This window comes from Bombina bombina, chromosome 4 (genome assembly GCF_027579735.1).
Source record: "Bombina bombina isolate aBomBom1 chromosome 4, aBomBom1.pri, whole genome shotgun sequence".
Taxonomy (NCBI): Eukaryota; Metazoa; Chordata; class Amphibia; order Anura; family Bombinatoridae; genus Bombina; species Bombina bombina.
The window spans coordinates 758804217-758820614 of record NC_069502.1 but is presented as its reverse complement, the minus strand read 5'-3'; the positions used below and the strand labels follow the sequence as shown (position 1 = coordinate 758820614).

General features: G+C 39.6%; 1 protein-coding gene across 1 annotated transcript in view; it reads right to left on the bottom strand.

The window, feature by feature from the left end:
- The window catches only part of LOC128657826 (chitin synthase chs-2-like), a 122099-nt gene that overhangs the window by 50936 nt on the left and 54765 nt on the right, over nt 1-16398 (bottom strand). Inside the window, exon 13 of the mRNA XM_053712247.1 lies at nt 702-1086. Coding sequence (XP_053568222.1) covers nt 702-1086 — 385 coding nt within the window. The remainder of the gene's footprint in view (nt 1-701; nt 1087-16398) is intronic.

Here is a 16398-nt window from a genome sequence, read left to right as displayed (position 1 = left end):
TTGAGTTTTTGTGTGTGTGTGTCCATTGTCTTTTCCTTTTTAGGACTTTTTGACCTTACTACTGATTATTCACATCTTTCTACAGACTTTGAGACTAATGAGACCTTTCCGGAAGTCACTTAACCTTTAAATTATTGTTTAGCCCGTTCAGGGCCCTTCCTTTCAGCCACTGCATGCTGATGTCATCATATAATTGGAATCTTCCTTGACAAAAAGATAATCAAAACCTCATATTTTGTCTTGTAAATCTCCTTTATTGACAAAACTGTAGTCTGCCTCATTACTTGTCAGGTCAATGTAAACAAGTGCTGAGTGTCTGTGTGGGTGTCTGTGTCTGAGTGTGTTAGTGTATTTCTTTGCATGTCTGCTAGAGTTTCTATATGAGAATCCTTATGTGTGAGTTTATGTTTCTGTGTTTGTGTGTTACTACCTTTACAACATCAACATTTCCAAGTTTGACTACACTTAAGAATAAAGTGCATATACGTTTTAGTCACTTAGTGAAAAATTGCACATTTCAACGGGGGGGCTGATCAATGGTTAAGTAAGGGGCCTCAAAATTTCTAGTGGCGGCCCTGCCTAGGACTCCAGAGTCATAAAATCAACTTTTAGTATTTAGAAAAAACATGTTGTGTGGGTCAAGTTGTCCTTTGATTTTTATATAAAACATACAACAATATATAAACATACAGATTACATACCTTTGAATGGCGAGAGGCTGGAGATGATCTTTCTGTTCTTGTTTTTGACTATTCTCTTTAGCATTTTGCTCATTAACTGATATCTCTATGTCCCAGCACAAACATTTACAATTATTTCTATATCTGACTTTCTTAATGTCTTCCTTCTTTTCCTCTTTTGGTTTGGCAGTCTCACGAGTTCCCCATGAGACTATGTGCATGTTAACCAAAGAATATATAGTTAATAGGAGATAGCCACTTGGTACACAAATAATGTACAGAAGTCCATAAATTAGTAAATGGAATTCCTGTGGGTGAAGTAAAGCTATTACAATGTATATCAAAGCCATGGAAATGAGAAATATACCAGTGGGTGTCGCAAAGGTTCCTTGTTTAACCATGTCACCTGAAATGCAACCAAAACAACAAATGTAACAACGGTACTTTTATTGCTGATGTTAATAATATAGTACAACAGTTTTATCCAATCATGTATGTAGTAGTGGTATATGTTATCAGTTATGGCTAAGCCTATCAATGTCTAAGTTTTGTGTGTGCATTACAAGTTGTAAGTAAATGAGTGCCCTCAATCGCAAACAAAATGTGCGTTCATCGGGTTAGACCTCACGTACAGTGTAAGGGTTAAAAAAATATGCACCAAACCCATCAAAAATACATAAATATAAAGTTTATAATAAAAATGATTCATATTAATATTAAAAAAATGATATACAGTATATATGTTACGGGTCAGAAATCTGGGTAATCCTAGAATTACCCGGGTAATCCTAAAATTACCCAAGCAGCTCTGGGTAAAGCCCGAAATAATTCCCCCATCTACACAATTTTTTTTTGCCTCTGCCTGGGGAGTTGAAGGAAGGCACCCTGCCGATCCTCTGGCATCCACCTCAAGTGAACCTTACCTCAAGTGAACCTTACCTCAAGTGAACCTTACCTCAAGTGAACCTTGGGGAATGAGGTTTGAACCCCCCAGGCGGAGGCAAAAAAGATAGTGAAGATGTGGGCATTACAGTGCACCGTATATATGTTTGATAAATGTATTTGTCATTGAAATGTGCTAAAAAGCAGGGGTTTTAAAAAAATCAAATATATAGATGTGGAAATTACAGCGCATTGTATATATATTTGTGACTACTCTGAGTAGATTTATGATGCTATTCATGCTTTACCCACAGCACTCTGAGTAGATTTATGATGTTACTTCAGACTTTACCCAGAGCTGCTTGGATAATCCTAGAATTACCAAGGTAATGCTAGGATTACCCAATTTCTGACTTTACCCGCAACATATATATATATATATATATATATATATGTGTGTAATGTGTGTATAAATGTATATACATCTGCATTTATGAGTTCATATATGTATATACATACATATAAACACCCACACACACGTATACACACACTTTAGAGCCCATTCCACTCAAATACCTTAAAACTTGGAAAATAATTTTTAATATTTCATATTTTACTGTGTTTTAATGTAAATATTTTACATTCCAATGTTCTTCACTTAGAAGAACATTTTCTTTTTTATTTATATATATATATATATATATATATATATATATATATATATATATATATATATATATATATGGTAGGAGACTCCACTCTCAGACTGGACTGGGTACACATCCCATGATCCTGCAACATGCTCAGCCCTGGGTGCTATAGCACTCTCAGGAAGCTGTGCTGTCACAGGCAGTTAACACCAGACAAGCAAGGCAAGGCCCATAGGGTGCAAGGCCCATAGGAAACATTACAAAATAAATGAATTTAACACAGAGAAAGTCTAGCACTCACTTACAAGCTCTCAGCTAAGATTAAAAGCAAAACTGGAAAAGTTCATGCAATGGATAAATATAAGAGTTCCTCGTAAAAAGGTCACCCTCAGTGATAAGCCCTTTCAAGTGCGGTATACGGGAACAATTTCAGTCACATTTATAGGTAACTCCGGATCCTGATGCAAAGTAACAAAGGATGGTAAGCCAAACTGATTTGTATTCAGAAGGAAAATAAATCCTGCTCAGCCCTAAGCCTCTCACTCGGTTTCCAGGCTTCAAGATGCAATCTGCTCATATGTAATCACCACACATCCGTGGCATCAGCTCATTTCCAGACTCATCTCCAGAACATCACATTCATCTGCTGAGAGCTCAAACATTTGCCTGCTTCAAAAACACAGCCAAACATCCGCGGCTAGTAACAGCAAAAGCTCTGATGCAATGGGCATGGTCACATGGCACAAACAACCAATGCCAACGCGCGTTTCACCTCCTACATCTCTTGGTAGACGGGGCTTCCTCAGGGCTGGTTAGTACATCCTATGTTAGCGTTTAAGTATGCAATTTAGCTCCGCCCATGGGATGGATGAAAATATGTACACTGTTGCGTTCAACTCGTCATATTTATACAGCATATACAGGTTAGTATGCAAAATTAATTGACCAAATAAGTTACAATGCTATTCACAATGTCAGCAGGTTTAGTAGGATCAAAAATATACCAAAAAAATAATAATAAAAGTTCTGTACTATCAACAGAAAACAGCAAAAAGGGAAAAGAAAAAATAACAAAATTAGCAAATAACCCAATATTTTCTTAAAAAGAATTGTTTATAAATATATAAGAGAACAAGGACAAATAGAGACACAATCGGGGAGCATAAAGTGCTTGAGATTTATCATATAAAACTGACCATATCAAGTTTCTCATTCATACCCCTAGGTGCTAATGTTCTAAGAGTATACATCCACTTACATTCTTTTTGTAAAAGGCTTTTGTCTTGGTCTCCTCCTCTACCATGGAGAAGACCCCTATCTATTTTAGGTAACCTAGATCACTATCATGTTCGGTTTGAAAGTGTCTTGCCACATTGCTTGTTTGTATTTTGTTTTTGATATCATCCCTATGTTCCTTTATTTTATCCTTCAAAATTTGCTTTGTTTTTTCAACATAGAATCTGGGGAAAGAACATTTAAGAAGATACACTACTCCCTCTGTGTTTCAGTTAAAAAAAATGTTTTATCTGGAAATCCCTTGGGCTGTTTCCTGAAAAGGATTTTGTTCTTTTCATAAATATGCAGCTGGCACATTTACCACATGGGAAATTACTGTCATGAACCAAGCCTCCAGACGAAAAAGAAAAGGTCTGGGAGGCATTCTGCTAAGAAGGGCTGTGTGGGGATTTGAACCTGTGACTCTGTGGTTGCTATTTCTGTTTGCTTACATGTTGAGCCACAGCCAGTTCTAGCAATAGCATGGATCTTAAAAGATCTGATAAATAACTATTTGCCTTACTTGTTATTACACCTGTGCAACACACAGGTGTTCTCAATTCTGGAATTAATCAGAACCAACCCTGTGCAAAACCTCCCTATTTAAGGATGGCTTTTAGTCTGCATTTTTGTCTTCACATTGGATCTGTTTTGTCAAGTCAGAACCTGTTTCCTGTATTTCTTTGGAGAAAGATTTCCTTTGCACCTGTTTACAAGGTATTACCAGGAGAAAGCCTTTACCCTTAAACCTGTTACCAATCTACAAGTTTGTTTCCTGCTTTATGCAATTCCTGCACTTGGCCATTGCCAGGAGAAAGATTTCCTTTGCACCTGTTTACAAGGTATTACCAGGAGAAAGCTTTTACCTTTAAACCTGTTACCAATCTTCAAGTTTGTTTCCTGCCTTATGCAATTCCTGCACTCAGCTATTGCCAGGAGACAGACTTCACCTTTGCACCTGTTTACAAGGTATTACCAGGAGAAAGCCTTTACCTTTAAACCTGTTACAAATCTACAAGTTTGTTTCCTGCTTTATGCAATTCCTGCACTTGGCCATTGCCAGGAGAAAGATTTCCTTTGCACCTGTTTACAAGGTATTACCAGGAGAAAGCCTTTACCTTTAAACCTGTTACCAATCTTCAAGTTTGTTTCCTGCCTTGTGCATTTCCTGCACTCAGCAATTACAAGGAGAGAGACTTTACCTTTAAACCTGCTACCTGTTTACAAGTTGTTTTCTGCCTTGTGCAAATCTTACATTTCAGTTATTACCAAGAGAAAGACTTTCCTTTTTGAATCTGCATCTCTGCTTACTAGTTTTCTTTATTTTCACTCCTGCTGTATGTGGTCTTAACATACCTGAGTAGCATATTTAAATATTCTGCAGGTATTTGCTTAAACAAAGTATTTTGTTGTTTAAATAAATTTGTTTTCATTTTCAATCAGTATGGCTTCTACTAATCTTCCTTTAAAGCAACTATTCCAGACAATGAGGCTCTCACATGATATCCTGAGACAGAACATGACAGAATGTGAAGACCCTAAAAGAGAGCCCTCTGGGATTATTGCTGTATTGGATTCAGTGTTAAAGTTTATTAAGGACATACTCATTAACTTTATGGAGCTGGTGGAAATGTTATCTCTCCCAACCGAAACCTTGTCTAAAGTTACCTCCCAAACAAGGAAAGGTTTTAAAGAACCCTTAACAGAAGAGGAGAAAATTCGTCGAAGACAACTTAACCTCTGTTTCTATTGTGGGGGACCTGGTCACCGCATCACAGGGTGTCCAGTAAGACCTCCTAGAGGATCAAGTCAAGATACAGCCAAGTTTAAAATGAACTCTGATGTTAAGGGAACAAATTATACTTCCACTAGCAAACTGTATGATACCCCTGGAGATGACCCAGCTATGGAGAATACATCTATTCTACAAACAACCGTTTCTAACACGCTTCAAGAAATGGTACCTGATTTGAAACAGATGGTCATTGGGAGTACAACTCCAACTACATCCATTACCCATACCACTGCGTCTGTTTCTGCATCAACCACATTGGGGAACTCTGCAAAAATACCTCCTGGAAATCCTGCACATTACCTTGTTTCTGCCCTGGCTGGAGATCCAGCTAACAAAAGTCACTCATCAGACATAAAAGTGACAAACCTTCCAGCTGAATCAGACTCTGCCAATTCTAAAGATCCACACCTCCTTGTACCACCTTCACCCAGCTACTCATTGACTGAGAAAGAATTGGATGAGATGGTTGAATTGGATATAAATGACACAGAAAATGAATTCCTGGACTCTGAAGGAGAGGTCATACCTTACCCGGAGGTACTCTACCCATCAGGCAGATATGACCCAGATAACGAATTCCTTGACTCTGAAGGAGAGGTCTTTTCCTACCCGGAGGTACCCTGCCCATCAGCCAGTCCATTGCAAGCTGCTGGGTATAATCAGGAACCTCTAAATCAAAACTGTCTTGGTTTTTCAGCTCTTGTTATGCCTACAGGGATATCTTCTAAGGGTCCCCAATCTCAGGCAGCTGTTCCCAGCAAAGAATCCATTCCATCTGATTGTATTAGGGCTTCAAATGGAACACTTGTTCGTAAATCCCACCTTCAGATGTTTGAACAGGCTTTGAGCGCCCAGAGTGCGCTCTTTGGAGGGGGCATCTGTCATGAACCAAGCCTCCAGACGAAAAAGAAAAGGTCTGGGAGGCATTCTGCTAAGAAGGGCTGTGTGGGGATTTGAACCTGTGACTCTGTGGTTGCTATTTCTGTTTGCTTACATGTTGAGCCACAGCCAGTTCTAGCAATAGCATGGATCTTAAAAGATCTGATAAATAACTATTTGCCTTACTTGTTATTACACCTGTGCAACACACAGGTGTTCTCAATTCTGGAATTAATCAGAACCAACCCTGTGCAAAACCTCCCTATTTAAGGATGGCTTTTAGTCTGCATTTTTGTCTTCACATTGGATCTGTTTTGTCAAGTCAGAACCTGTTTCCTGTATTTCTTTGGAGAAAGATTTCCTTTGCACCTGTTTACAAGGTATTACCAGGAGAAAGCCTTTACCCTTAAACCTGTTACCAATCTACAAGTTTGTTTCCTGCTTTATGCAATTCCTGCACTTGGCCATTGCCAGGAGAAAGATTTCCTTTGCACCTGTTTACAAGGTATTACCAGGAGAAAGCTTTTACCTTTAAACCTGTTACCAATCTTCAAGTTTGTTTCCTGCCTTATGCAATTCCTGCACTCAGCTATTGCCAGGAGACAGACTTCACCTTTGCACCTGTTTACAAGGTATTACCAGGAGAAAGCCTTTACCTTTAAACCTGTTACAAATCTACAAGTTTGTTTCCTGCTTTATGCAATTCCTGCACTTGGCCATTGCCAGGAGAAAGATTTCCTTTGCACCTGTTTACAAGGTATTACCAGGAGAAAGCCTTTACCTTTAAACCTGTTACCAATCTTCAAGTTTGTTTCCTGCCTTGTGCATTTCCTGCACTCAGCAATTACAAGGAGAGAGACTTTACCTTTAAACCTGCTACCTGTTTACAAGTTGTTTTCTGCCTTGTGCAAATCTTACATTTCAGTTATTACCAAGAGAAAGACTTTCCTTTTTGAATCTGCATCTCTGCTTACTAGTTTTCTTTATTTTCACTCCTGCTGTATGTGGTCTTAACATACCTGAGTAGCATATTTAAATATTCTGCAGGTATTTGCTTAAACAAAGTATTTTGTTGTTTAAATAAATTTGTTTTCATTTTCAATCAGTATGGCTTCTACTAATCTTCCTTTAAAGCAACTATTCCAGACAATGAGGCTCTCACATGATATCCTGAGACAGAACATGACAATTACCTAAGGGAATATGGCTCTTACGCCAATTTTTCTTAGAAGGAGTAGGAACAAATTGACTTCTAACAAGTTTATCACGCAAGTTTGGGGCTCTTCTAGCTGTAAGGTTGGGATATTCACCAACTTCTTGGGCAATGTTGGTGTCACTGGTTAAAATGGACCAATGCTTTTGTAAAATCATCTTTAAGCTACTCCAATGGCAATTATAGTTAGTAATTAGTCTTATTTGGGATTGAGGAATTTCTTTCTTATTAAAGAGCAAGGTTGCTCTATCTTGTCTTCTAGCCTCAATTCTTGCTCTAGTAACACTTCTCTTAGAATATCCTCTATCCAAGAATCTCTCCTGCATAGCTACAACATGTTCATCATATTTTTCCTTTAAAGAACAATTACGTTGTAATCGCAATAATTGTCCTTTTGGAATACCTTTAATCATATGTACAGGGTGAAGGCTAGATGCCACCAAGAAACTGTTAGTGGCAGTGTCTTTACTATAGTTTTCAGTGACAAGAGCTCTTTTTTCTTTACCTATTTTAACTTCAAGGAAAGAAACTTCTTTTTGGCCGAATTGTACAGTAAGGTGTATATTGGACTCATTCTGGTTTAATTCTTGGACAAAAGTATGTAGCAGATCTAAATTACCTTCCCAAATTATGTTTGGCGGTGTTTTTGAAGCAGGCAAATGTTTGAGCTCTCAGCAGATGAATGTGATGTTCTGGAGATGAGTCTGAAAATGAGCTGACGCCACGAATATGTGGTGATTACATCTGAGCAGATCGCATCTTGAAGCCTTGAAGCTGAGTGAGAGGCTGAGGACTGAGCAGGATTTCTTTTCCTTCTGAATACAGATAAGTTTGACTTACCATCCTTTCGCCTAGATTTAGAGTTTTGCGGCCAAAGGGGTGCGTTAGCTACGCGTGTTTTTTTCCCCCCGCACCTTTTAAATAACGCTGGTATTGAGAGTTCTCTGAAGGGCTGCGTTAGGCTCCAAAAAGGGAGAGTAGAGGCATATTTACCGCCACTTCAACTCTCAATACCAGCGTTGCTTACGGTAGCGGCTAGCTGGAAAAACGTGCTCGTGCACGATTCCCCCATAGAAAACAATGAGGCAGTTTGAGATGAAAAAAAACCTAACACCTGCAAAAAAGCAGCGTTAAGCTCCCAACGCAGCCCCCATTGTTTCCTATGGGGAAACACTTTCTAAGTCTGCACCTAACACCCTAACATGTACCCCGAGTCTAAACACCCCTAATCTTACACTTATTAACCTCTAATCTGCCGCCCCCCGCTATCGCTGACCCCTGCATTTTATTATTAACCCCTAATCTGCCGTTCCGGACACCGCCGCAACCTACATTATACCTATGTACCCCTAATCTGCTGCCCACAACATCCCCGACACCTATATTATATTTATTAACCCCTAATCTGCCCCCCCCCACACGTCGCCGCTACCTTACATACACTTATTAACCCCTAATCTGCCGACCGGACCTCATCGCCACTATAATAAATGTATTAACCCCTAATCCGCCTCAAAAACCCTATAATAAATAGTATTAACCCCTAATCTGCCCTCCCTAATATCGGCGACACCTAACTTCAAGTATTAACCCCTAATCTGCTGACCGGACCTCGCCGCTACTCTAATAAATGTATTAACCCCTAAAGCTAAGTCTAACCCTAACTCTAACACCCCCCTAAATTAAATATAATTTTAATCTAACGAAATAAATGAAATCTTATTAACTAAAGTATTCCTATTTAAAACTAAATACTTACCTGTAAAATAAACCCTAATATAGCTACAATATAACAAATAATTATATTGTAGCTATTTTAGGATTTATATTTATTTTACAGGCAACTTTGTATTTATTTTAACTAGGTACAATAGCTATTAAATAGTTATTAACTATTTAATAGCTACCTAGTTAAAATAATTACAAAATTACCTGTAAAATAAATCCTAACCTAAGTTACAATTAAACCTAACACTACACTATCAATAAATAAATTAAATCAATTAACTACAAGTACCTACAATTAAATAAACTAAACTAAATTGCAAAAAAACAAACACTAAATTACAAAAAATAAAAAAAGATTACAAGAATTTTAAGCTAATTACACCTACTCTAAGCCCCCTAATAAAATAATAAAGCCCCCCAAAATAAAAAAAATCCCTACCCTAATCTAAATTAAAATAGTTAACAGCTCTATTACCTTACCAGCCCTTAAAAGGGCTTTTTGCGGGGCATGCCCCAAAGAAATCAGCTCTTTTGCCTGTAAAAAAACACAATACCACCCCCCAACATTACAACCCACCACCCACATACCCCTACTCTAACCCAAACCCCCCTTAAATAACCTAACAATCAGATTGAGCTCGCATTCTATTGGCTGATCGGAACAGCCAATAGAATGCGAGCTCAATCTGATTGGCTGATTGGATCAGCCAATCCGATTGAACTTGAATCTGATTGGCTGATTCAATCAGCCAATCAGATTTTTCCTAACTTAATTCCGATTGGCTGATAGAATCCTATCAGCCAATCGTAATTCGAGGGACGGCATCTTGGATGACATCACTTAAAGGAACCTTTATTCGTCGGTAGTCGTCGGTAGAAGAGGATGTTCCACGCCAGAGGTCTTGAAGATGGAGCCGCTCCTTGTCGGATAGATAAAGATAGAAGATGCCGCTTGGATGAAGATGTTTGCCGGTCCAGATGTCCTCTTCTGCCCGGATAGGATGAAGACTTCTGCCGCTCCGGATGTCTTCTTTTGGTCCATCACTGCTCGGCTGAGTGAGACGACTCAAGGTAGAGAGATCTTCAGGGGGTAGTGTTAGGTTTATTTAAGGGGGGTTTGGGTTAGAGTAGGGGTATGTGGGTGGTGGGTTGTAATGTTGGGGGGTGGTATTGTGTTTTTTTTACAGGCAAAAGAGCTGATTTCTTTGGGGCATGCCCCGCAAAAAGCCCTTTTAAGGGCTGGTAAGGTAATAGAGCTGTTAACTATTTTAATTTAGATTAGGGTAGGGAATTTTTTTATTTTGGGGGCTTTGTTATTTTATTAGGGGGCTTAGAGTAGGTGTAATTAGCTTAAAATTCTTGTAATATTTTTTTATTTTTTGTAATTTAGTGTTTGTTTTTTTGTAATTTAGTTTAGTTTATTTAATTGTAGGTACTTGTAGTTAATTAATTTAATTTATTTATTGATAGTGTAGTGTTAGGTTTAATTGTAACTTAGGTTAGGATTTATTTTACAGGTAATTTTGTAATTATTTTAACTAGGTAGCTATTAAATAGTTAATAACTATTTAATAGCTATTGTACCTAGTTAAAATAAATAAAAAGTTGCCTGTAAAATAAATATAAATCCTAAAATAGCTACAATATAATTATTCGTTATATTGTAGCTATATTAGGGTTTATTTTACAGGTACGTATTTAGTTTTAAATAGGAATACTTTAGTTAATAAGATTTCATTTATTTCGTTAGATTAAAATTATATTTAACTTAGGGGGGTGTTAGGGTTAGACTTAGTTTTAGGGGTTAATACATTTATTAGGGTAGCGGCAGATTAGGGGTTAATACTTGAAGTTAGGTGTCGCCGATGTTAGGGAGGGCAGATTAGGGGTTAATACTATTTATTATAGGGTTTTTGAGGCAGGAGAGAGGCGGTTTAGGGGTTAATACATTTATTAGAGTGGCGGCGAGGTCCGGTCGGCAGATTAGGAGTTAATATGTGTAGGTAAGGTAGCGGCGACGTTGGGTGGCAGATTAGGGGTTAATAAATATTATGTAGGTGTCGGCGATGTTAGGGGCAGCAGATTAGGGGTACATAGGGATAATGTAGGTGGCGGCGGTGTGCTGTCGGCAGATTAGGGGTTAAAAAATGTATTATAGTGGCAGCGATGTGGGGGGGCCTCGGTTTAGGGGTACATAGGTAGTTTATGGGTGTTAGTGTACTTTAGAGCACTGTAATTAAGAGCTTTATAAACCGGCGTTAGCCCAGAAAGCTCTTAACTACTGACTTTTTTCTGCGGCTGGAGTCTTGTCGGTAGAGGGTCTACAGCTCACTTCAGCCAAGACTCTAAATACCAGCATTAGGAAGATCCCATTGAAAAGATAGGATAAGGTAAGGGGATCTGCGGTATGGAAAGTCACGGCTTGGAAGTGAGCGTTAGACCCTTTCCTGACTGACTCTAAAAACCAGCGGGCGGTAAAAAGCAGCGTTAGGACCCCTTAACGCTGCTTTTGACGGCTAACGCAGAACTCTAAATCTAGGCGTTTGTTACTTTGCATCAGGATCTGGAGTTACATATAAATGTGACTGAAATTGTTCCCGTATAGAGTCACCCGCACTGTGGAGGGCGACCCTTTAACAAGGAATTCTTATATTTATCCATTGAATGAACTTGCTGCTATTATACAGCTATGTCTTTCTAAGTGATGCTTGTCTACTCTGTATATTCCTGCTAAACCTGCTTATACTAACTGCTTACCTTGCTCTAACCTGCTTATACTACAGGTTATTGCGACCCACTTCGATCCCTATTGTTCTGTGTGCAGCAGGGGTGTAGTGGAATCGTATCCTGCAGATTGCTTGCTCCTGTTGTGTACTACTATATGGGCCCTTGCTAGTCAGGTGACTTAGCTTTTGTTTTAACATTTTGTATTCATTTTTTGCACTTTTCCTTATATGCTGTTATTTTAAGGTGTTGTAGTTTAAGTTTATAGCCTACTTTATGGTCTGGGTATGGTCTGACAACCCCAGGGAGAATAGTTGTGTTTGTTTACCACATAAAGAAAATATGTGATTTATTTCTTGGTCCCTAGGGGGGGAGCATTTGGAGAGTAGGGCGGGCCAGTGCTCCACCCCGCAGTTTGCAGGCAGCACATCATGTGAGAAAGTCCAGTACAGGAATTCTGTCTCACCCAGCTAGATCCTCACCTGCATGTGATAATTAACAGCAGGTGCCAATAAAAATCCCCAGTCAGGGATTCAAAGACAGAATGCCAGCAGTAAGGGCTACTGCAACACTCTCCTGAGAGACTGAGAGGAATTATCTCTAAAATGAAAGACAAAGTTTGAAAGGTCTGTACATTTATTTTTGTGAAAAGCCAACTTATTGCAGTCAGTTGTACCTGTTATTAAGTGCTCAGTGGAGCAAACCTCTTTTGTTTTCTTTATGTTTATTTTGCCTGTTTTTGCCAGACCTGTTAATAAAAGGACTATATTTTATAAAGCTACAACCTTGTGTGGTGTTTCCAGCTTTGAAGACTATGTGGTTGCAAGATACCAGGTCACTATATATACAGTATCTCACAAAAGTGAATACACCCCTCACATTTTTGTAAATATTTTATTAAATATTTTCATGGACAACACTGAAGAAATGACACTTTGCTACAATGTAAAGTAGTGTACAGCCTGTATAACAGTGTAAATTTGCTGTCCCCTCAAAATAACTCAAGACAGGGGCGGAACTACAGGGGGTGCAGAGGTCGCAACTGTGACCGGGCCCCCAAGGGTGGGGGCCCAGCTTAAAAAATAAAATAAAAAATATTCTCAATAAAAAACTTTGACTTGCCACTGTCTGCACTGATATCATGTGAGTGTGACATGATGCTTCACTAGTGTCTCTGACTAGAGGGGTTAGTGTTTCTGTTTTACCTATTGGTGTTTATGTGTGTATGTGTGTATGTATGTGACTGTGTGTGTATTTACGCATGTATGTGTGTGTGTTTGTTTGTGGAACCAGCAAATTACAGACCTTGTTACTACAGCATGGGGGGGGGGGTAAACAGTGTCACTATAAAGTACAACTATATACAGTCCGGGGGGGGGGGACTAGACCACTTTATAAAGTATTGGGACGGGTAGGGTCAGGCCAGCCATCTCACTGGCAGATTACAGACTGTGTCACTAACTCACTATATACAGTACTGGTGGGTTAAACAGTGTCACTATATACAGTAATAGGGGGTCAGACCATCTCACAGACTGTGGGCACAGGGTACCTCCTTTTGCAGACATGTAATCTGATTCACATTTTTTTTCTGTATTAAATGTTAAAAAAAAAAGTATTAAATTTACTTCTTTTTTTTGGTGGGGGGGGGCCTTCTTAGATTCTTGCACCAGGGCCCTGTGGTTTCTAGTTACGCCTCTGACTCAAGACACAGCCATTAATGTCTAAACCATTGGCAACAAAAGTGAGTGCACCCCTAAGTGGAAATGTCCAAAGTGGGCCCAATTAGCCATTGTCCCTCCCCGGTGTCATGTGACTCGTTAGTGTTACAAGGTCTCAGGTATGAATGGGGAGCAGGTGTGTTAAATTTGGTGTTATCACTCTCACATTTTCTCATATTGGTCACTGGAAGTTCAACATGGCACCTCATGACAAAGAACTCTCTGAGGATTTGAAAAAAAGAATTGTTGCTCTACATAAAGATGGCCTAGGCTATAAGAAGATCGCCCAGACCCTGAAACTGAGCTGCAGCACGGTGGGCAAGGCCATACAGCGGTTTCACAGGACAGGTTCCACTCAGAACAGGCCTCGCCATGGTCGACCAAAAAAGTTGAATGCATGTGCTCAACTTCATATCCAGAGGTTGTCTTTGGGAAATAGATGTATGAGTGCTGTCAGCATTGCTGCAGAGGTTGAAAGGGTGGGGGGTCAGCCTGTCAGTGGTCAGACTATACGCTGCACACTGCATCAAATTGGTCTGCATGGCTGTCGTCCCAGAAGGAAGCCTCTTCCAAAGATGATGCACAAGAAAGTCTGCAAACAGTTTGCTGAAGACAAGCAGACTAAGGGCATGGATTACTGGAACCATGTCCTGTGGTTTGATGAGACCAAGATAAACTTATTTGGTTCAGATGGTGTTAGGCGTGTATGGCAGCAACCAGGTTAAGAAGAACAAAGACAAGTTTGTCTTGCCTACAGTAAAGCATGTCAAGCATGGTGGTGGGAGTGTCATGGTCTGGGCCTGCATGAGTGCTGCCGGCACTGGGGAGCTACAGTTCATTGAGGGAACCATGATTGCCAACATGTACTGTGACATACTGAAGCAGAGGATGATCCCCTCCCTTCGGAGACTGGGCCGCAGGGCAGCATTCCAACATAACAACCCCAAACACACCTCCAAGACGACCACTGCCTTGCTAAAGAAGCTGAGGGTAAAGGTGATGGACTTGCCAAGCATGTCTCCAGACCTAAACCCTATTGAGCATCTGTGGGGCATCCTCAAATGGAAATTGGGGGAGTGCAAGGTCTCTAACATCCACCAGCTCTGTGATGTTGTCATGGAGGAGTGGAAGAGGACTCCAGTAGCAACCTGTGAAGCTCTGGTGAACTCCATGCCAAAGAGGGTTAAGGCAGTGCTGGAAAATAATGGTGGCCACACAAAATATTGACCCTTTGGGCCCAATTTGGGCATTTCCACTTAGGGGTGTACTCACTTTTGTTGCCAATGGTTTAGACATTAATGGCTGTGTGTTGAGTTATTTTGAGGGGACAGCAAATTTACACTGTTATACAGGCTGTACACTCACTACTTTACATTGTAGCAAAGTGTAATTTATTCAGTGTTGTCACATGAAAAAGTATAATAAAATATATACAAATATGTGAGGGGTGTACTCACTTTTGTGAGATACTGTATATAGTGTGCTTCTCTCTGCTTCTCTCTGTGTGTATTTAGTCTCCCTATGGGAAAAAGGGGAAACCAGACGTGGACTCCTTGCTCAGTGTGCTTAGAGGAATATGGCTACACCTCACTGACGAGGCCCAATGAAGGCCGAAACGATCATCTGGGGTTGCTGTGTTCCTTGTTCAGAGAGGAATTGCCTGGTATTTCGGTGCTGAACTGACCGTAATAGGTGGGATCAGTCTGATATACTACAGGAAAGTTCTTCTTTGTGAAAAGCATTACTGGGCTAAAAGAAGCTGCACCCAGGTGGTAAATCGCCATAGAACAGGCTAACAATAGTATTGAGCCAGTTGTTCATTCCTGTGAGTGTGCTTCTCTCTGTGTGTATTTAGTCTCCCTATGGGAAAAAGGGGAAAACAGACGTGGACTCCTTGCTCCGTGTGCTTAGAGGAATATGGCTACACCTCACTGACGAGGCTTAATGAAGGCCAAAACGATCGTCTGGGGTTGCTGTGTTCCTTGTTCAGAGAGGAATTGCCTGGTATTTCGGTGCTGGACTGACCATAATAGGCGGGATAAGACTGATATACTACAGGAATGTTCTTCTCTGTGAAAAGCATTACTGGGCTAAAAGAAGCTGCACCCAGGTGGTAAATCGCCATAGAACAGGCTAACAATAGTATTGAGCCAGTTGTTCGTTCCTGTGAGTGTGCTTCTCTCTGTATGTATGTATGTGTATATATATATATATATATATATATATATATATATATATATATATATATATATATATATATATATAAAATAACATTTTCTTCTATGTGAAGAACATTGGAATGTAAACTATTTATAACTACCTTCGGGTTTTACACCGTAGATCTTACGCAGTGTTGGGTTAGCGCACAAGTGTTAAAGGGACATAATACTCATATGCTAAATCACTTGAAACTGATGCAGTATAACTGTAAAAAGCTGACAGGAAAATATCACCTGAACATCTCTATGTAAAAAATGAAGATATTTTACCTCACAATCTCCTCAGCTCAGCAGAGTAAGTTTTGGGTAAAAAGTTATACTCGGCTGCTCCCAGCTGCAGGTAAAAAAAAAATGAAGAAATGAACAGCAGCCAATCAGCATCAGCAGTGCTGAGGTCATGAACTCTTTTACTGTGATCTCATGAGATTTGACTTAACTCTCATGAGATTTCATAGTAAGCTTCCTTTAACCTGAATAGGGAAATAACATGAGAGTGCACGAGGCTCATCCCCTTAGCTGTCCCAGGACAGACATACTAATATGCTGCTTAGAAATCCTTTACAATGGGATGTGGCTACTCAGGAACTTTTGATGTAAAATATCTTTCTTTTTTACATAGAGATGTTCAGGTA